The sequence below is a fragment of the Oryza sativa genome, chromosome 9 (assembly GCF_034140825.1).
Source record: "Oryza sativa Japonica Group chromosome 9, ASM3414082v1".
In the NCBI taxonomy this organism is placed as follows: domain Eukaryota; kingdom Viridiplantae; phylum Streptophyta; class Magnoliopsida; order Poales; family Poaceae; genus Oryza; species Oryza sativa.
In genome coordinates this window covers 24052050-24072508 of record NC_089043.1, presented here as the reverse complement: position 1 = coordinate 24072508, position 20459 = coordinate 24052050, and the positions used below count along the sequence as shown (strand labels likewise).

The 20459-nt window shown below is 39.9% G+C and overlaps 2 protein-coding genes across 3 annotated transcripts; both read right to left on the bottom strand.

The window, feature by feature from the left end:
• Positions 1-1804: 1804 nt before the first annotated feature.
• Positions 1805-8188, bottom strand: LOC4347517 (MADS-box transcription factor 8-like). Its single transcript, NM_001422804.1, has 8 exons — positions 7888-8188; positions 5203-5281; positions 4488-4558; positions 3811-3910; positions 3698-3739; positions 3562-3603; positions 2703-2866; positions 1805-2213 (listed from the first exon to the last, which is right to left on the bottom strand). Exons 1-8 carry the CDS (start codon positions 8070-8072, stop codon positions 2150-2152), a joined length of 747 nt encoding a protein of 248 aa, NP_001409733.1. The 5' UTR covers positions 8073-8188; the 3' UTR covers positions 1805-2149.
• A 4939-nt stretch (positions 8189-13127) lies between these two features.
• Positions 13128-18800, bottom strand: LOC4347516 (squamosa promoter-binding-like protein 18). Of its 2 annotated transcripts, none has more exons than XM_015755387.3 (3): positions 17626-18800; positions 14851-14981; positions 13128-14160 (listed from the first exon to the last, which is right to left on the bottom strand). In XM_015755387.3, the coding sequence occupies exons 1-3, from the start codon at positions 18105-18107 to the stop codon at positions 13337-13339; spliced, it is 1437 nt and encodes a 478-aa protein (XP_015610873.1). In that variant the 5' UTR covers positions 18108-18800; the 3' UTR covers positions 13128-13336. The 2 variants fall into 2 exon arrangements, with proteins under 2 accessions (XP_015610873.1, XP_015610874.1); XM_015755388.3 differs by having other exon boundaries at positions 13128-14142; positions 17626-18784.
• Between the last annotated feature and the right edge of the window lie 1659 nt (positions 18801-20459).

Sequence of the window (20459 nt, the reverse complement as noted above, 5' to 3'; positions counted from 1 at the left end):
TCTCTTATAAACAACATCATCTGGATCAACTATTCTACCGTTCTTAATAATAGATCAAAGATGCATATTCCGTAACAACGCGTAGTATCTAGCATTTCCATATACTAATTCGCGGTGATGATTTCCATGACAAAATATCATGTTTATTTCGAGGAGTGTGGTCAACGAAGCGTAGCTCTACTAGGGTTTCATAAATGCTACTTCCCCTCCGTCAAAATATATTAACTTTACAATTTATCTTAAATAGAGCGTTTACCTACTCACTTATCTCAATCAAATATAGCCATTTCTCATTTAAATCTACGTATAGAAGCTCAAAAGTGCTTTATATTTTTTGGACAGGAAGAAAAGATAGTACTACTTAGGGCACCCACAATGGTTATCTATAAACTCTCTACAAGAGATCCATGTCAGCATATTTTCCTACTTGGAAGAGATGAAAAAAGAGAGCAAAGCTATCTACTAATGTGAAGATAGTCTATAGAGAAAAACGAGGCAATATATTAGAGAGCTATAGATACCCAAGTAGACATACTATTAAGGTGGTTTACTATTAATCTAGTCTATTGCTGAGATGTACATGTTTTACAGAGAGCACCTTACTTTACTATTGCGGGTGCTCTTATGTTTTATATTATAAATCGTTTTGACTTTTTTCCTAGTCAAACTTTTTTTTTACGTTTGACTAGATTTGTAGAAAAATATAATAGTATTTTTACCACAAAACAAACATATTATCAAAATATATTCAAATGCTAGATTTAATGAAACTAATTTGACGTTTAAAATGTTACTTTTCTTCTATAAAACCTAGTCAAATTTAACAATGTTTGACTTAGAAAAAGTCGAAGCGAATTATAATATGAAATGAAGGGACTAGTACTTTGTATGTTTTAAATTACTTGTCGTTCTACCATTTAAAAGTTATGCCAAAACACTTGTCATTCTCATATTCCAAATCACTTTTTAAATGCTTTTTTCTTCTTACCTTTCTCTAACACAACCATGCTAGTAGTAGTCTCTTATAAGGAATTCTAATTCTTACTTTGAAAACATGATTAATATGTAATTAAGAAGAATTGCAATGTAATTTGCTATGACTTCGTACGATTTTCTGGAACGACAAGTCCAAATTAAAACATAAAACGGAGGAAGTATAAATATATATACACGCTTCGTTATGCAAACTAGTACTAATAAGCAAACTACCATTAATGCATTTGGCGTTTGAATTAATACTACGAGTTGTACCCGTTGTCTATCAGTGGAGATTGTCTACAGTAGCAGCCACTGACATGTAGGATCGGGTTCACCTATCAGCCACTGCTACTGCAAATGTAGTACTGCGAAGATCCATGTCCGTTGTCTATGCGTGTCGTGCCTGCTCTGCTCTTTAATTGGTAAAAAGTATTGGTTAGGGCTGAATGCAAAATGCATGTACTCCTGGTCCTGGACGCATGCTTAACGAAGACGAGATCCAGTCGAAGCCATCTTTAAAAAAAATGAACCATATATATGAATAAAAAGCAAATCACTCAAGTTGAAATGCCTGCATCTACATTTTCGCTCGTACGTTCGCAATCACAGTTTCGGGTCAACTAACTATCTGCGACTCGGACAAGTACGACTGCTTGACAGCCCAACTACCTGGGCTACTTGCATGTTTCTTTTCCTTAATTTTCATGCAGACCAGCATGCTCAATTTATGTACAACGACAGCTATTTTTTTAGACAATGATGTACAACAACTAATCAGTTAACCTAATACTCCTATATATAAAGAACCTAGAATGCACATGAGCATGGTAATTAAACCTCGACATTTTATTATATTTGACACACTGGATATATAGTCAATAAACTTTACCGCAAATTATGAAATGTACAGGCACTGCACTGTACCATACGTAGTTTTTGTGCAGCATATAACCATAGGCTGTCACGTACGGCCTTTTATACCACATACTAGTCCTTGAACGCTTAATAATAATTAAAAGTGCGTGCATCACATCAGAAAAGTTTCAACACGCTAGCACACAAACACGGAATTACTAGTCTCACTCTTGTAGGAGAAGATCAATCTAATGGTGCGACTTGATCTGTGTCGTCACATCCGTTTTTATTGGTTGTCGCATCGGCCTTCAGGAGTTCAGGGTAGCCATGTCGGCATGAAGGCAGTCACGCATGAGTTGTTCATCTGCTCTGGAGTAAACCTACGAAGAGAATCAAATTGTGTTAAGGGTGTGTTTAGTTCACGCCAAAATTAGAAGTTTGGTTGAAATTGGAACGATGTGACAGAAAAGTTGAAAGTTTATATGTGTAGAAAAGTTTTAATGTGATAGAAAAGTTGAAAGTTTGAAGAAAAATTTTGGAACTAAACTCGGCCCAAGTTCATGTGTAGAGAGCATTCCATACCTTTTTTTAGCACAGAATAAAATAGATACGCACGATTGAGTGGACCTCCTTAGTAATCTAGTAAGGCTAGAAAAACACCATTCATATCTCTTAAGCATGTGTTAAAAAAGCTTACTCACGGATGTATGCGTGAGTGGGTGTACGCGCGTGTGTAGTGGTATATATGTGTACGTGCAAGCTTTTCCCGTAATAATGAAAAAATTAAACTGGATACACAATTGGTTTCAAGAACTAATGAGATCAGAGAAACGATCATGAAGCTGAAATGAGTAACATGCATTTTATACCCGATCTGCAAGGTGGGCTCGGCGGCAGCTTCCAGGGAATGGAAGAATCCGTTGCCACCGTGCGGTGGCACCTGCTGGACGGCATGAGGCGACTGCCGCTCGTAGCCGAGTAGGGTGGCGCCGTGCTCCCACACTTGTCCATGCAACTGGTTGCTCTCCTCCAGCTTTTCCTCGCAAACGAATCAAACATTAGTAGTGCTCGTTATTCTTTTCTCACTTGTGTTTTTTTTTTTCATTTCACAGCATCATTTTGGTTATTTCACAGAGCTACGTAAGCAGGCGTTAGCCAGGAGATATATATATATCCGAGGAAGAGATGCCAGGAAAACGGACCTAAATGCCTAAATCGCAACCGAAAACAGTGTGACCTCGTCTTGATCAATTGTTAATATGCATTGCTTACGTGTGAGAGATCCTTATGTTAATTAATATGCGCAGTTGAAGTAATATGCTGTCTACGAAGCTTCATGTACGTATTCGTTATGTAGAAATAACCAATACCAAATGTTCTTTTGTAATATATACAATTCATCCTACAAACTAATATGCATCAACGTACACAAACTTGTCCAGTTTCTGTTATACGCCCTTACAAACCATATTTTATATGTTCACATGTTTGTAAGTTTATGTGGAAGGAATATATAAAGTGCTAACTAAACACTGATGTTAACATCTACACATTGAATTCCTGATCAGATTAAATTTAGTACTACATGGATGCGGGGCTTTGATTTTGAACAAGCACACATAAAAGTGAAGTGTATAAATTACTTTTAAAACCACATACTTAGTTCATGCAGAATCTTAAGATCAAGTAAATGCATGAAACTTAAACGGGACAAGGAATTAAACTTACTTTTCTTCTGAGGCACTTATTTGCTTCACACAACATTTGTTCCTGAAAATGATTTAGGTATATAAAGTTAGTTTTGGAAATAATAAATTTTCTTGCCTGAAATACATAGTTGGTAAGTTTTATGTCAAGCTTGTACCCTCCTCTGGAGATCAGTGAGCTGATCAAGCATATGCTGTGTCTGCAACAAGATTAGAGTTAAATTTTTTTCAACATTTCTGAAACATATGTGAGAAACAGTTAACAAATTACCCTTGTGGATCTAATGTGCCTCAAGGATGAATCAAGTTGTTTCTCAAGCTGCTCTAGCTCTTTTATGCCAAGTGTCCCAAGATCTTCACCAAGAAGATTCCTGTAATTGTCAACAGAAAGATCTACTAAGTTAGGCTGTATTTAGTTCCACACTAAAATTGAAAGTTTGAAGAAATTGGAACGATGTGAACAAAAAAGTTGGAAGTTTGTGTGTGTAGGAAAATTCGATGTGACGAAAAAGTTAAAAGTTTGAAAAAAAAGTTGGAATCTAAACGGGGCCTTAGTTCTGTATATTTTACACTGTGATTGATGCATGCATCTAATTCTCTAAGCAACTTCAGTATATACTACTGCACGCATCTAATTCTCTAAGCTAGTTCTCCCTGAGATTACTGTTTTACCACTTGTAAACCCTATATAATAGAGACGGCGGTAGGACCTTCATTGGTTCACATATATTACTTCACTCTTGTTAACACTAGTCATATGTGTTTTTTCCATGCAATATAGTTTTTTTTTTCACCCAAATGGCCAAAAAGTATCTAGTGTACACATAATTGTTCTTGCCCCAATACACAATAATTTATCTACTTTGCATATATATGAATGAAACCAATTAACTGTGCTCCATTTCGTCTTTGATAAAATTGAACTCATAAGTGGAAGCCTGATATTACCTTTGGGTCCTCTGTAAATTTTCCACCCGTGCCTTCAGTTTGAGGTACTCATTGCGGCTGCTTTGCACTAACTGAAAAATAAATTTAACTTCAGTACAAAGAAATAGGAAACAATTTAGAGATTCTATGTGAAAACAAAATAATATAATTTCACATGCAAAATTAGGCTTATGAATGAACAATTTATTAGAAAACAGTGATATTAATTCATGAATCCATCTATCATATCATGGTCAATAACCAGTGACTAGGAGCTTTTCTGTTTTATATTCAGATCTACATACTAGACATTTCAGCTAGCACAAATTAGAGTTGTAAATCAGTGTTATTACATGTGGAAACACAACAACAATACTCATTCTAGTTATAGCACTCTTTCATATGCAACCTTTTGCAGTGCTCTCATTTTTCATTAAATTTTGAGTCTTGTAGCAACATCACATACATTAAGAAGCACAGCGAATATATTAAATTAAGACTTCATTTTTAATTGTACTATTCAACACGTGTATATAGTTGGTAATTAATGATAATACTAAAAGCAGCATATCTAGGATCAATCAATTAAACTGCATGAATCGAATTGTTGAAGTATTATCCAGTGAGACACAGATCGATTAATCAGAACACAAAGCTAGTCTATGCATCAACTTAAATCCATAAAAGCTTGTCATAACTCACTAAAAATTAAAATATATTAATAGAATCTAGTAACCTCATTTTCCTTGTTCTGTATTGCAGTATCTGGCCCACCATAACTGAATTTTTGGTATCTTTCCAAAGTTCTGGTCATGCTGCAAGTTTCAAAAACACAAATGGCTATGTTTATGGAAAAACGAAATAAAGGAACATATATAGTTCGCCCATAACTAAATACTAACAATCTAGGGCACATTCTTTTCCGGGGACCACATCGATTAATTAGTAGATGAAAAATCTTGTTTCTCACAAAACATGAACATTAGCTCCATGACACGGATGAAGGTGCTTGCATAATTGGAGACAATTTCTAAGAAACAATAACGTTTTATCTTAATTCTTGCATCGGTAGTTTCAAGTTGATTTATAATTTTATATATGTCCATGATATCAACCTAGAGGCCACTTTTTGTAAAGAAAATGGAGTACACTCTTTAAAGAGAGATATCAAGTTCAGACGACACACAATGAAATGGCATAACTTCACGCAGACTACTACTACAGCTATAATGCTCACCCCCCCCCCTCTACCGCGTCAATTTAGTGACCTTTTGGCTGTGTTTAGTTCAACGCAAAGTTTAGATTTTGGTTGAAATTGGAGATGATATGACTAAAATGTTGTGTGTATATGACAGGTTGATGTAATGGAAAAGGACTGAAGTTTGGATCCAAACACAGCCTTTGTTTAAACAAGTCGTGAATTCAGATTTCTGAAAAGGATCTACAGTACACGTTGAGTATCAATTTGTCGGCATAAAATACTCCACTGAACTAGCTCTAGCTAGAACTAGAAGAGACATCTGATGAAGACCAATCTTCTGTACTGACAGCTCAGCTACGAGAGCTGAGGAGACCAATCGAATGACAATCGAAAGCTGTCACTAACTGTACCCTGCAGATACTCAAGTGAGTCCTAGGAATATTGTGTACTCCCTTGCAGGATTTCTTCCGAGGAGCAGAGGAGGGATGTTTCACTCACCCCATATCCAAATTGAATTCCCTGGTCAATGAAATCATGTACTCTTATTTGTGAATATATTTAATGTTAGAATTTTATAGGCGTATTAATTTTAATTTAGTAACTTAGGTATAATGGAAACCATTTAAACATAACTATAAAAATTGGCAAGCATGTACTCCCTCCATAAAAAAAGAAAAAGAATGCTAAAGTCCCCATATACTTACGGCTGATTATAAGCCATAACGGCTTATTAGCAACCAAAATATAATTTGTGAGTAAAATTGTATATGTGTCTTTAGCGAATTAAAAGTTAATGCTGAAAAACAATCTACATTGACAAAACATTAAAAATCAACTTCTAAATCAAGTTTCGAAATTCAAAATTTGATATTGGCTTATAATTCATAGGGTAAAAGATGAGGCCCTAACTTCTAGCTATAAATCTGGACATAGCCTATATATGTCCAGGTTTGGCAAAAAAGTTGGTTTTTTCTGCAACGGAGCATATAATAATGTAATCATTATCTAAAATATATAATGATGTAATATTCACTATAGAAGATATTATTAAAATGATCAGTGCAATACAATGAGCAAGAAAATTTAACCTTCTAAAGTTTGGAAAATGTATGATTCAAATATGAAATGAAGCTCATGAATGCCTGACTTATCTACCCTAACTAATTGTTTATCTCTAAACACAATACCAAATGTTTTCTTCCCCCCGAAAAAAAATGTTTTCTAATTCAAAATCAATTCAACTAGCTTATATGCGGCTTGTGAATTATGCCTAGCCAATCAGACGCTCTGTGTTTCTGAAAGACAATTATATATATAGTAGTATATGATTTTTCATATACTTATCTCAGGAGAAACAGACTTTATATTTATTGATGTTGCCTTTAATGATGCAACCATAACTCACTTGAAAAACAATACTCCCCCGCGGCCATCCCTTAAAAAAACAAAGAGACAAAATCTTAAGTGAAACCCCCAAATCTTGTAAGGTATGCTGCCTCCAAACCGTGGAATTCATGCAGTGAACGTTTGTTTAGACACACATCCGGTACATGGCTAATGATATGCATGATCCCTTCACACACCCCCCCCCCCCAAAAAAAAAAAATCATATATACCCTAAAAAAAATTGCCCCTCAAAAAACTAAAAATTGAGGAAAAAAACAGATCCCAAGGGAATTCGAAACTCGCATACCCTCCATTAGGAGATCGATAAAATTAAGATTCGAAGCTTCCAACGATTAATTTTCTCCGTAAAAATCGACTTGCTGATCCAGGCTTAAATCCTGAATGTCCCATCCCATGCATGCACATAAATTAATCGCAATTAAACCAAACTCAAAACCATTAAGCGCGCCATCTCAAAACCACTACTACCACGGGATCAGAAACCCTCAGATCTACGTATTTCACCACTCCCTATTACGCTAGCTAGCACCCGATCGAACGAACAAAAACCCTAATTATTCCCACAGAATTCCACCAACTTCCTTCTCCCAAACCCTCCCAAAACTCACCAAAACACGAGCACACTCGCAGATCCACCATGTGCAGCCCCAGATCCCCGCAAAATCGCCACCAAGAAGTTCACAAAACCATCGTGCGCTCCAGATCTGGAGGCGCAGGCGCGCGCAAGAAACCCTAGCTAGCTACGTTGCAAGCAGCTACCGATCTAGCTATAGCAGATCGAGGCGCGCGCCCAGTGCGTCCATGTATATATACCTTTGGCCGCTGCAGAACTCGTAGAGCTTGCCGCGGTTGGAGAAGATGATGAGGGCGACCTCGGCGTCGCAGAGCACGGAGAGCTCGTACGCCTTCTTGAGCAGCCCATTCCTCCGCTTCGCGAACGTCACCTGCCTGTTGATCTTGTTCTCGATCCTCTTCAGCTCCACCCTCCCTCTCCCCATCCCGATCTCCTCCTCCTCCTCCTCCTCCACCTCACCTCACCGCCGCTCGAGCTCGATCAATCGCGAGATGAATCAACCAATCTCGCGAAGCGAAAGAGAGGGGAAAGCTAAGGCGAGGAGGAGGAGGAGGAGGGGGAAGGGGATGAGGGGTTTAAAAAGGGAAGGGGGAGAGGGTGGGCAGCGGCGGTGGGGGCTACCCGGCATTGCCATTTCCGGCAAGGTGGTGGAACGACGCGGAACCCTAGGCGGCCTCGATCGATCCATCGTACGCAAAGGCAAAGCTATCTAGGTTAATTTCGCACTAATCTCCGACCCAATTCAATGCGTCTCTCACTGATTGCTTTGGATTTTCTCTCTCTCTCTCTCTCTCTCTCTCTCTCCTCGTCGACGCAGCGGTGGCGACTGAGGATTCGACAGGTCGAGAAATTAAGCGCGGAAAAGCTGGGGAAAAGTGAGTAGAGTTGGGCGCTTTTGCACTTGAAACCTCGGAGTTTTCGGGTTTCGGGAAAAATACCCTTCTTGTGTCCACTAGGAGCCGGTGGGTGATCTGTTGGGAGAGCTTAAGGCTTTGTTTAGTTTCCAAAATAAACAATTTTCACCCATCACATCGAATATTTAAATACATGCATGGAGTATTAAATGTGGAAAAAAAACCAGTTACACAATTTGCGTGTAAATTACGAGACGAATCTTTTAAGTCTAATTGCGCCTGATTTGACAATGTGGTGCTGCAGTAAACATTTGCTAATGACGGATTAATTGAGCTCAATAAATTTGTCTTGCAGTTTTTTGACGGAATCTGTAATTTGTTTTGTTATTGTACCACATTTAATACTAATGTGTGTCCGTATATCCAATGTGACAAACAAACCCAAAAATTTTCCCCAACTAAATAAGGCCTAAGATTTTGGGAAATAGCTAGTTAGTATCAAGCTTCTGAGAATATGGAGAATGTGGATTTCTCAGCTTCTGTTTTCTAGTTAATTTTTTAGATTCTATAATTAGAGCTTTTGAGAATTTGGATGAAAAACTAGACTATGTAGAGAGGATTAATATGATTTTGAGAGAAGATACAGCGGTCAGAAAATCCCCATACAGACCCTTACAACTTTTCTCTTGGGTTGCAGTTGCAAATCAAAGCAGCAAAATGAACCAAGGTAGCATAGTATATATCTAGCTAGCTAGCGATGTGGTTGCCAAGTTGCCATAGTTCGTGTAGACAAAATGGAGCTGTTTGGGTTTGGATAGAGAGAGGCTTCTTCGATCGGTATATCTCTTTGCCTGCAGAGAACTTTGCCGTTGCAGTGCTTGCAGTAGTAGATATATATGTGTGTGTAAGGTTTGAAGTCTTGGCTAGGCAGGAGTGTATGTTCTTTCATTTTACCTAATTGGTCGTGATTCTGAAGAGATCGATATATATTCTACCTGGGATATATAGGAACTGATCAAAGGATTAATCATTAATGTGTATGTAACTTTGGTGTGGTAACGTATCACAGATGTTAAGTGCAAACTAGCTAGCTAGAGATGGACAAATTAGGCTGCAGGCTAACTAATTTTGGTTAAGTTAATTAGTATCCATGCATGCTGGGAACTCAAATTAGCAAGAGGGGGAGATATATGAAAAGCAAAATAACTAGTATATGTTATAAAATTAATGATGTATTCATGTTGTGGTTAATTTAATTAGGGGTTGACTGTTGGCACGGGGTGTCCAGTTTATAAAAAGAAAAGTTAACATATGAATTTGACATGTGCTATGTATATGTGAAATGTCAATGAATTAAACCGTCCCTGTAAACTTTTTAAATTGTGGCTTATTCAGCATTATAATTTTTTTTACCTTTTTTTCTAGTCCAACATTTCAAAGGCTGACCAAGTTTATAAAAAAAACATACTAACATTTTTAAGATAAAACAAACGTAGTATCTAAATATATTCAATGTTAGATTAAATGAAACTAATTTGATATTTTAGATGTTGCTAATTTTTTTTATAAACTTGAAAAAAAAAGTCAAATCAACTTATAATATGAAATGTAGGGAGTAGCGTGCAAAGATTACATTAATTTTGAAGTGCATTGCAAATTTTGTGCTTGTGGATATATCCGGTTCAATTTATCAATACAATAAAGTTGAATGTTCAATATGTAGTATCATTTGCACTTTAAAGCTTAGATTAATAAGTATATAATGGTGCATGCTAGGTATATCTATATTATACATGCATGTTTTTCCTCTTAATTACAACTAATCCGTACGTATACGCATGCAGAAATAACCCCAACAAAATTATGTACGATACAGTAGCCAACCCAATGTGTTATATACCACAATTAACACGGTTCGTTTGAAAACTACAAGCTCAGGTCAGCTTAGGCATGCCAGGATTTGGCATTTCGCAAAAAATGGTTGGTCATCGGTTTGTGAAAACCGATCAATATTAGTTGGTTTTCGTACGGTGTTAACCAAAATTCATCAGTATTTAACGGTTCTCAATGGATCGGTTTGCAGTAAACGAGTGGAAGGTGGTTCTTTATTTCAAAAAAAAAAAGGTAATTAAACATGGGTATGCAAGACTATCACATACGGAATAATAGCTCAGCAAATTGAGCCGTTCTTTTCTTCAAATTCCTCAATTTCATTAGCACTTTTTTCAAACTATTTAATGGTGTGTTTTTTTTTAAAAAAAATAAAAATTCTATATAGATGTTGTTTGAAAAATCATTTTTAAGTTTATAATTATTAATATTAATTAATTATATGCTAATGAAATTTCTCGTTTCAAGTGAGCAGAAAATTTCTCTCCAACTTGAGGATATAAGGGCATCCGCAATGGTTATCTATAGGCTCTATACAAGAGATCCATGTCATCATATTTTTCTAATTGGAAGAGGTTAAATGAAGAGAAAGAGAGAGAGTAAAGCTTTCTACTAACATGGAGATAGTCTATAGAGAAAAACGATGTAATGGATGAGAGATCTATAGATACCCATGTAGACATAATATTGAGGTGGTTTACTATTAATCTAGTCTATTACTGAGATGTACATGTTTTGTTTTATAGAAAGCAACTTACTTTACCATTGCGGGTGTTAAAAAGCTACACCACCCACACCCATCCCCCGCACGCAACAACATGGTTGGTGCGCTTGACTAGACCCTGAAGCCCCCGTCATCGCGTCGTCGGCAGGCACACCTGCGAGCCCAACGGTCCGGACCGGGTGCTCACGAGATATCTGCAGGCAATTTTAATCTGGGCTATATATATATATATATCGTCCCATCTCGCGCGCGACTTGATCGATCGGTGATCGCGACCGGCCGGCGTGACGGAGTACGTACGACGGACGGACACGTACCGGGTCGATCGATCGGATGCCATCATGCCGCGATCGTCGATACGTACCGGGCCCATGGTATTCGTCCGTTCGATGTATCGTCGTACCCAATGCCATGGACGCGCGACGAACGATCCCGGCCGCCGGCTGATCCATGGATGGATCGATCGACGTGAGGACGCGGACCCAGAGCAGGGAGAGAGCCGTGTGTGCGTGAAAAAATCCCGGTAGATTTTGGACGGCAAAAGCCACGAAATGGCTTGGCTAGCTTGCTAGTACTACTCCCTCCGTCTCATAATGATTTATCCTAGAATTACGAATCTGGACATATATAGTTCCCATATAGTCCATATATTAGGTTACAACGTTATGGAACGGAGGGAGTAGTAGGCAGCTTGAATGCTTGATCTATCGGCGCGTCCCGTCCGGCCCGGTGCCTGCCCACAAACTACTCGCGCTTGCTTGTTGCTGCCTTGCAATCAATCCATCAATCAAACGTCTCAACGATCAATCAGTTCAATCAGTATTATGTGTGTGTATGCGACGCAGCGACCGTGTCGTGTTGTGCTTGTGCAGTTGTGCGCCATTTCCATTGGCGTCATGTGACTCATGTCACATGGGCCCAAGACGACGACCTAACGTGGGCTGCAGATGGGCCGAGTTAATTACCACTGGCCGAGAAAAAGCCCAGACGGAACAGAGCTCCTCCTCCTGCTGCAGTGCTGCCAGTGAAGTTTCTGTACAGGAATTTCCATGGAATTCTCTGCCGCTATACTCTTTTAATGAATTAAATTTGAAAATATAGTGTTCATTCAATTATTTTTTGTTAGAAATATTTAGGATACAGCACAAATATACCATCGGTCTCGTACAACCATTGTGCGAAAATGACGCATAAATGATTTCACGACCGGTATCGTGCAGTGAAAGTGCGAGACCGTGCGGTCTCGCTCAAGCAAACAACGATACCGCTCAAACAATCAACGCTATCGCTCAAGCAAAGAGAGATATCGTGCCTTGCCTATTTAATTAGCGGTTAATTATACTGATTATTAATTAATCACTAATCATGATAATTAATCACTAATTATTATTAGTTAATTGTTAATTAAGTACTTGATCACTAATCAAATGGATCCCATTGGACAATGTCACAGATGGCTTCTGCAGTCTCACTCTTCCATTCCGCGAGAGACCGTGCGGTCTCGCGCTTTCGCCGCGCGATACCATCCGTGATGTTATTCCCGCGTCATTTTCGCGCAACGGAAGTGCGACACCGATGATATATTTCTGCATAATTTTTTGCATCCCAAATATTCCTTAGAAAAAATTGAATGAACGGTACATTTTCAAATTTAATTTCTCTTTTAATCACCGGTGAATGTCCACCCGTTTATTGCATGTCATCTAAATTATTATTATTTTTTTAAAAAATAATTGACAAGATATGTAATATATCACTACACAAACATGTAAATTAAAATTTAATTTCTACAAATTGTAACATAAACAACAAATAAAACTCAAAGTAGTGTATATATATTTGCAGTTAAATTTCTCAATTTTGTTACAGCTTGTAAAAGTTAAATTTAATATTACATGTTTGTATAGTGATATATTACATATTAATCTATCTAGTTAATTTTTTAAAAATAAATTTATAACTATTTAGTTGATATAGTTGATATGCAACTAATGGATGGACGTTCACCCGATGATTAGAATCAATCTCCATTCTCTGCCAATTTCTGTGAAACTTTGCTGCTGCTCAGAGAGGTAAGGTAACTAAAACGGAAGCACCACAAGAAGAGATCGAATAACACTGCACATCACAGGTAGTAGTAGTAGTTACTAATTACGGGAGGAACAGCTACTGATACTCTTAACTCTTAATGATAATTACTGGGGAAGGCTACTAATTAAGCTACTGCCACGAGAATGGGAGCGACGGCGACGTGCCGTCGGAGGAGCCCTCGCCGCCGACGTGAAACATGCCGTGGTAGTTCATCTCGTTCTCGTTGGAGCCCGGCACCAGCACGGCGTTCAGCTGCTGCTGCTGCTGCTGCTCGCTGTCCATGCTCGGGCAGGCGAACCCGCCGCCGGCGACGGCCGCGGCGGCGGGCGAGCTGGCGAACCACGGCGAGCTGCCGCCGAACTGCTGCTGCAGGTTGGGGACCAACGGCTGCGCCATGGGGATTTGGTGGTGGTGGTGGTGCTCGGCTCCCGCCGCCGCCGCCGGTGACGGCTGGACCATCCGGCTGACGTCGACGCTGGAGGAGTTGGCCGGGGATGACAGAAGAGAGAGAGCACAATCGGAGTCGAGCACTTGGTGGTGGTGGTGGTGGTGGTGGGCGGTGGTCGTCGTCGTCGTCGCCGTCGTCAGCCCGTCGGAGGAGAACATCTTGTTGCTGCTGCTGCTCTCCGGTGGCGGCGGCGCGACGACGGTGGTCTGGCACACCGAGATCTCCAGCGTCGCCGCCGCCGCCGCGCCACCGCCGCCGCCGAAGCTTATCTGATCGCCCTCATGGAGGAACGGGAACCGCCGGCCTTCCTTGGGGGAGAACGCCGCCGTCGTCGCCGACGACGGCGAGCCGACGAAATGCGGCTGCCGGCTGGTCATCACCGGATGAGGGTGGTGATGATGGCTGTAATATGGGGTCTCCTCGGATTTGATGATCCCAGGCCAGCTTGGCTCTGGTCTTGGAGGAGTGAAGGACGCGAACCTTGTCCCTACATTTGAATACAGAACTAAAATGGCCGTCATTAAAACAAATCCGACGAAATGAAATCTCCATTATGTAAAATAAATAAATGAATGAATGAAACAAGCCCTAGAACAGCTACTAAATTGTTCGGTGTGGAAGAAGAAATTCAGTCCGTTGATTTAACTTTAAAGCTCCAGTTAATGTGGGTATCTGGAATTTCATCTCAGATTCCAATTCTTGAATTAAGTTTGAGTGATTAACTCACCATGCCCACTAAACACAATAACCCATTCATATATGATAATAATAATAATAAATCTGACAATAGTATCAGAAAGGTAAATATCAATTGAAACATAATACTATGCACAACAAGATATAATTTTTTTTGCTGTTTTAACTGAAACATAAGGGTTGCATTGTGCTCTCTAAGCTCCATGTAATATATAGGCAAACCTATCATCGATTTACACAGGAGGAAACTAGTAGAACTTGCGGAATACGTAAGTATCAGGTAGATTACTGAACCTCGGTTCTACATGCTACATTTTATGAGCAATTGGGGTATAATTTGCAGTGGCATATTGGTGGAGTCTAGATATACATTACTTTTTGTTTGCTTTACAGCTCAGATTTCTGGTTTAAGCAAGAGAGGACATTACATAATTTATTTTCAACTATGTCATTAGCATTCAACATACTCTTCAAAACAACAGTTTTTAAACAAGAATACCTTGTTGACTTGTCATAAAGCTGCCAGAACTCATGCTATCTGCCTGTGGCTTCCTGCGGCGTCGATTGTGCCCATCCAAGCGTTTTCTACAACTACGCTTAGCCTCATCAAACTCCCCAAGCAAGTGAAACCTACAGAAATGAAAAGCTATGATGAGAATTCCAAACATCAAAATCCTTTTTTAGTACTTAATAAATCTTTATAAAACAAAGCTTGATTGTTATACTAGGAAGTGAAAGGGAAAATAAAATAGAGCTGCTTTAATGCTGAAAAGGTAGTGTGAGTTCTAATTGAAGCAAAAACATATTCAGATGTACTTGTTTTATCTCAGAGATAAATAATACAGTACATACGAATACTTCAAAATTAATGGGGCTCAGATGCTATTTAAAAGAAGAGGAATGATACGTGTATTTATTTGCTGAATATTCAATAATAGCACCCAGCTTCAATTAAATAAAATGGTACACGGCTGGACCAATCGTATTTCAATGTGTCAGCTAATAATTTCAATGCATGGGGATTCAGTTATATAAAAGTTTTGTACTGGCCTGTCAAGCACAAGAGAAAAAAAAACAGTACAACTTTGGCCTCTGGGACATTTGGACCACGGTATAATGGTTCCAGCAGGTATATGGCAGTATGCATCCCACCAGCCTGTTGCTTCATGAGGATCACCTTTTTTTTTTGCAATGAGCACTGAGGAATACTTGATAAAGACTGGCAAGCAATATGGCATTTTAATTTTGCTCCACTGGGCATCTGGGAGAGGGCAATTAATCGTTGCAAAGGAGTCCCCACAGGATATAAATTTTTCAGGAGGTGGCGAATGATTGGCTGATAATATTTGTACTGTGTTAAAGGTAACATGATGCAGAGGTAATTTGCTCATTATAGCTCAACAACGTAAAAGGACATCACAAAAAGTCCACAACTGAACTAGAGATGAACCTAATACAAGATCTCGGCTTGCGTAGTATTTTTATAAAATAAAAAATTGACAAATTGGAGGCGCGCATTAGCTCCAGAGAGTAGGATTCATATCGGCAGAAAGTGGACCACATTATACTCAGTTGGTAAGAGTAAGCATTATGCTTGGAACTAATTTAGAAAAGCAGCTACAGTAGTTGTTATGTCCTGAAGGAAAAGGATTTTCTTTTTTTTTTTTGTTTGTGGAAGCAAATGATTCAGCTGGAAAAGGACGACCATGCTTTAACAACTGTTTTATTTCAGTTCAGTAGTCAAATAACAAGGATGATGTTCATATTCCTGGAACAAGATATACTCTTGAAAATTAAATATAGCTTTTACTGTACAGCCAAATCGGTCAAAATTTCACTGATATCTTACCCAAAAAATACTGATCGAATTTGAAAAGGTGCACACAAACCAACCCCAAAACACACAAAAAGGGGTAAGGCAACCTATTGGGTGTATTTATCTGATTTGTAATTAGTTAACCATTGAGTAGACATTGGTATTTGTAAGGGTTATCTGGTTGAATGCACTATACAGACTGTAGTTAGCTTTCAAACAGCAACCTTGTTGGTCCCAACAACTTAAATAAAGAGCATAGCTAATAACCTGAAGCAAAGCAAGCCATAATATAAAGCAGGTTGCATGTTCAATATCATCTTTACAAATCAACAGTCCCTCATAATAAATACTGTTGCACAAGGATCCACGGAAAAAAGTGAAATAACTTGTATGGATCTGGTCACTGATTCAGAAAGGAAAGATCTAAGCAGAAAAGGGAGCTAGGCAAACATGTCAGAAATGGGGCCTAATCAACCAGGGTATTACTTAACTAAGAGACATTCTGATTCTTAAACTCCTCAAAGCAAAAAAAAAAAAAAAGAAATCACATAGATCCTAAACTACCTACCTAATGTGTTGGAACTCCATTTTTACTCTTAAATTTTGCAGCTGACCACAAAAGAATTGCTACCTGATGTCAATGACACTACCCGTGAAACATAATAAATTTCTTCGGCGATACAACGTAAAATTCACGAATTTCCAGTTCATTCATCACTTTCAAACAAAAACCATGAAGAAAGTGGCCCCAGGGATAATGTGCACATGTAGCAGGTATCATAACAAAAGACCCAACTCCATCTGATCTTTGGCACATGAAATGCATCAGTGGCTTTTTAGGGATAATAATTACCACTGATGGGTCAGAAAGTTACTAGTGCAGAAATAGGAAAAGAGGAGGTTATAATTCAGGTATACCGGTTGCCAAGGTAAAGTGCAACAGGGGAAAAACTTGTGGTACATCTTATGAAAAGGCTGAAAAGTTGGCGCCGGAAAAGGTAAAGCTGTGCATCCTTGGAACAAGACAGCCAGAAAAATGTTCATCTCATCTCATCTCATCTAATCTCTAGTGATAAATTTTCTTGGAACAATTGTGCCAGGGAAAGGGAAAGCCGAGGCCAAAGAAAGAACTGATTTGGCCTATTCACTTTGAATAAAGGGAATAATCAGCAGTGAAAAGAAAAGGATGTAGAAGAGATAAACTGAACCCCAATCAGTCAGTGTGTGTTCTTGGTTGCGGCCAATTTTTATTATTTTTTTCCATCGCACAATTCAGGCAATGATCTTTTGCAAATCACAATCCGACGTGACACGATTGCGGGCAGTCATCGATTCGGGAATTTAATCAATGTGCTGAATTTAGCATGGCTAGAATTGGATATGAACTGAAAATTTGCCAAATTTTACCCGATTTTCTTGTGCTTTTTTTTCTTTTTTTGGTTCGTCAGATTGGTTTACCTGCTGCACTGCTGGCAGAAGCGCATCTCGCGGCCGGAGACGACGACGACGGGAGTCTTGGAGTGCGGCTCGCACACCTTGTGCCGCCGGTGGTAGTCGCGGTGCTTGCTCAGGTCGGCCTTGCAGCCGTCCACGGCGCACGACGGGCACTGCCCGCCGCCGCCGCCGCCCCCGCCGCGCGGCCGCTTCAGCGTGCTCGTGGACGGCGGCACCTTCGCCACCGAGGCGGCGGCGGCGGCGCTCGACACCGGCGCCTTCGCCGCGGCGGCGGGCTCCTTGAGCGCGTCCGCGGCGCCGAACTCGCCGAGCCCGCCGAGCTTGAGGTCGACAGAGCACTCCGGCCGGCCCGGCGCCCCGCGCGACGCCGCCACCGCGGCAATGCCCGGCTCCGCCGCGCTCGCCGCCGCCGCCATGTTCGGCACGGCGTTGTGCTCCAGCTCGGCCAGGTCCCAAGAAACAGGCATCTTGAGATCCCAATCCATGGCACGACACGGCTCCACTCCACGCCACTTGTTGGCAACTTGGACACCTCGTCGTCTACCTCTCGCTTTCACGGTGAGGCCACCACCACCACCGGAGGAGGAGGACGAGGAATGGCCGGTTTGTCGCCACCGCCCGTCGCTCTCATCCCACGGACATGCCGCGGCGAAGGTGGCAACTAGCGGCGAACGAACGAACCAACGAATTATTGATCGCAAACACCGAGATACCAACAAATCGAGCGCCAAGAACAGGGCAAATGCAACAGATCAGCAGCAGAAGCAGAAGCTTATCCTGATAGGGATGAGAGACACACTGAAACACACACACAAAAACACACTCTCTTCACACAGCAGAGGAGAAGAGAGATGACCAGCAGCTGCAGCTGCAGCTGATGCTGATGCTGATGCTGCTGCTGCTGCTGCTGAATGAGCAAGTGAAATTGATGGTGGTTGTGCTTGGCTTTGCTACTTGTAGCTGCTGCTGCTACACAACACAGCACACTGCACAGATGCAGCACAAGTGCACAACACAACAAGAATACTCTACCACCAAGGAGGAGACTAGTAGTGGTAGGCAGTGAGTCAGTACTACTCCTACTTGGTTTTTGCAGAGGAGGCAAGTGCAGACTGCAGAGTTGTGTAGTGTTGTATAGGCAGTGAGTGAGTGATCTTCATCAGTGATGAGGGGAGGAAGAGGAGGAGGAGAGGTGGTCATATATATATATATATATATATATATATATATATATATATATGTGTGTGTGTGTGTGTGTGTGTGTGTGTGTGTGTGTGTGTGTGTGTGTGTGTGTGTGTGTGTGTGTGTGGCATTATAATACTCCTTCTGTTTACAGATAACCATCGGTTTTGACTTTGAGCTGTTTTGCTTCCATCAATAGTGGCTTTAGAAATAATTTTGGCTATTACCATCAAACCTGTATCATTCAATTGAGGAGTCAAATGTATTTTTTAGGAATTACTTACATTCAAATCTATCTGCTTGTACATCGCTTAAATCGTACATTAAAAAAATATCATGCTGATGTGTTTAATGAGGCTAGTCCTAATATTACGACTGTCATTTAAACAGTAGCAAATAAATGTGGTTTTTGGTGTATTGCCAGGGCCTTTCAGCTCGATGACGAATTCCTTAGAAAGTCGTTTACCTCAATTGAATAAGGTCTGGTCGAATGAGTTGTGTTTATACAACAGACGGGTAATTGTTTGTGGTGAGGGTGTTTTACCCTCTCCACTGTGGTTTCCTACTTCTTAATAAAGTGATAGGCATACTCATGTATATTAAACAAAAATAACAGCCAGAGTTTATCTACCTCTAATCAAAACAAACATATATTTGTGACCGAAAGGAGTATAACATACATTATTTTACATGGAAAAAATTCTTATATTTTGGGTAGAGGTATTAGTAATATACTTGTAGTAATATGTTTTCTAGCTTGGCTTGTTTTTTGTTTGCTGCATGGATGGTCTGATGCAGTGTTTGCATTGCATTGCAGCCATTCATCTCATCAAATCCCTGACAGGGATTCTAAAGGGAGCAAACAATGAATGGGGGTGGGATGGGGGCCCCCAAGCACCACAGGGCCATGTTCATCCTTTAACACCAGCATGGAGCCATTGTGCCGCAATAATTGGGGAGGGGTTGGTTTGGTTGAGGGGAGGCCCTGGCCTCTTGGAGGCCAAGTGCAATTACTTTTCTTGGCTTCTTGTTAGCAGAGGTTTGGTGGTGTGTGTTGGGATTTATTATTTAGGTGCCACAAATTAAAACAAATCAAATGGCTTTACTGTCCTGCTACAGTAGCAGGGGTTGTGATGTGTGCAGCTCAGTGTTGCTATCTTCTGTCTTGGGGTCATTGTTTGATAGTTTGCTCTCTACCTTACTGAAATTCGAGAAATGGGGTATATAGGTATATTTGGTTCGGTAGGAGAATTGTATTTACGTGAGATCAAATTATGATTTTTTTATAATAAATTGAAAACGTAGAATATTTTTTATTGTGACTCTTTCACCGAATTGTATACGGAACTTTCGCTGTTATAAATAGTGCGTGTGATTTAGATAGTTGAAGGTTACAGTTAAGAAAAAAGTTTCTTTCATGGAAGAAAAGTCAAATATTCATAGAAAACTCTAACTGGTCTATGTTTTCTGATTTCATAAGTACATTATATATATATTATGGTTCTTTATATGCTATATGCTGTTGGTTCTTGTGTGTTCCTAGCTAGCTACTGTGTGTTGAAATCTGATTCTTTCTTTTCTTGAAAATATGCAAGCTGATTTCTCACTGGGATTGTAGTAACAAATGGCGCAAATGTCACCCAAACTTCGTATAC

Bases quoted from the DNA above. Each gene is read 5' to 3' on its own strand.
- LOC4347517 (NM_001422804.1), bottom strand. From the start codon at position 8,072: ATGGGGAGAGGGAGGGTGGAGCTGAAGAGGATCGAGAACAAGATCAAC. The intron at 3,740-3,810 runs GTAATTTGTTAA...ATCTTGTTGCAG, and splicing joins GGCACATTAGATCCACAAGG to ACACAGCATATGCTTGATCA. The intron at 2,214-2,702 runs GTATAAAATGCA...TTCTCTTCGTAG, and splicing joins GAGCCCACCTTGCAGATCGG to GTTTACTCCAGAGCAGATGA.
- LOC4347516 (XM_015755387.3), bottom strand. From the start codon at position 18,107: ATGGATTGGGATCTCAAGATGCCTGTTTCTTGGGACCTGGCCGAGCTG. The intron at 14,982-17,625 runs GTAAACCAATCT...TCATTTCTGTAG, and splicing joins TTCTGCCAGCAGTGCAGCAG to GTTTCACTTGCTTGGGGAGT. The intron at 14,161-14,850 runs GTATTCTTGTTT...CGGCCATTTTAG, and splicing joins CTTTATGACAAGTCAACAAG to TTCTGTATTCAAATGTAGGG.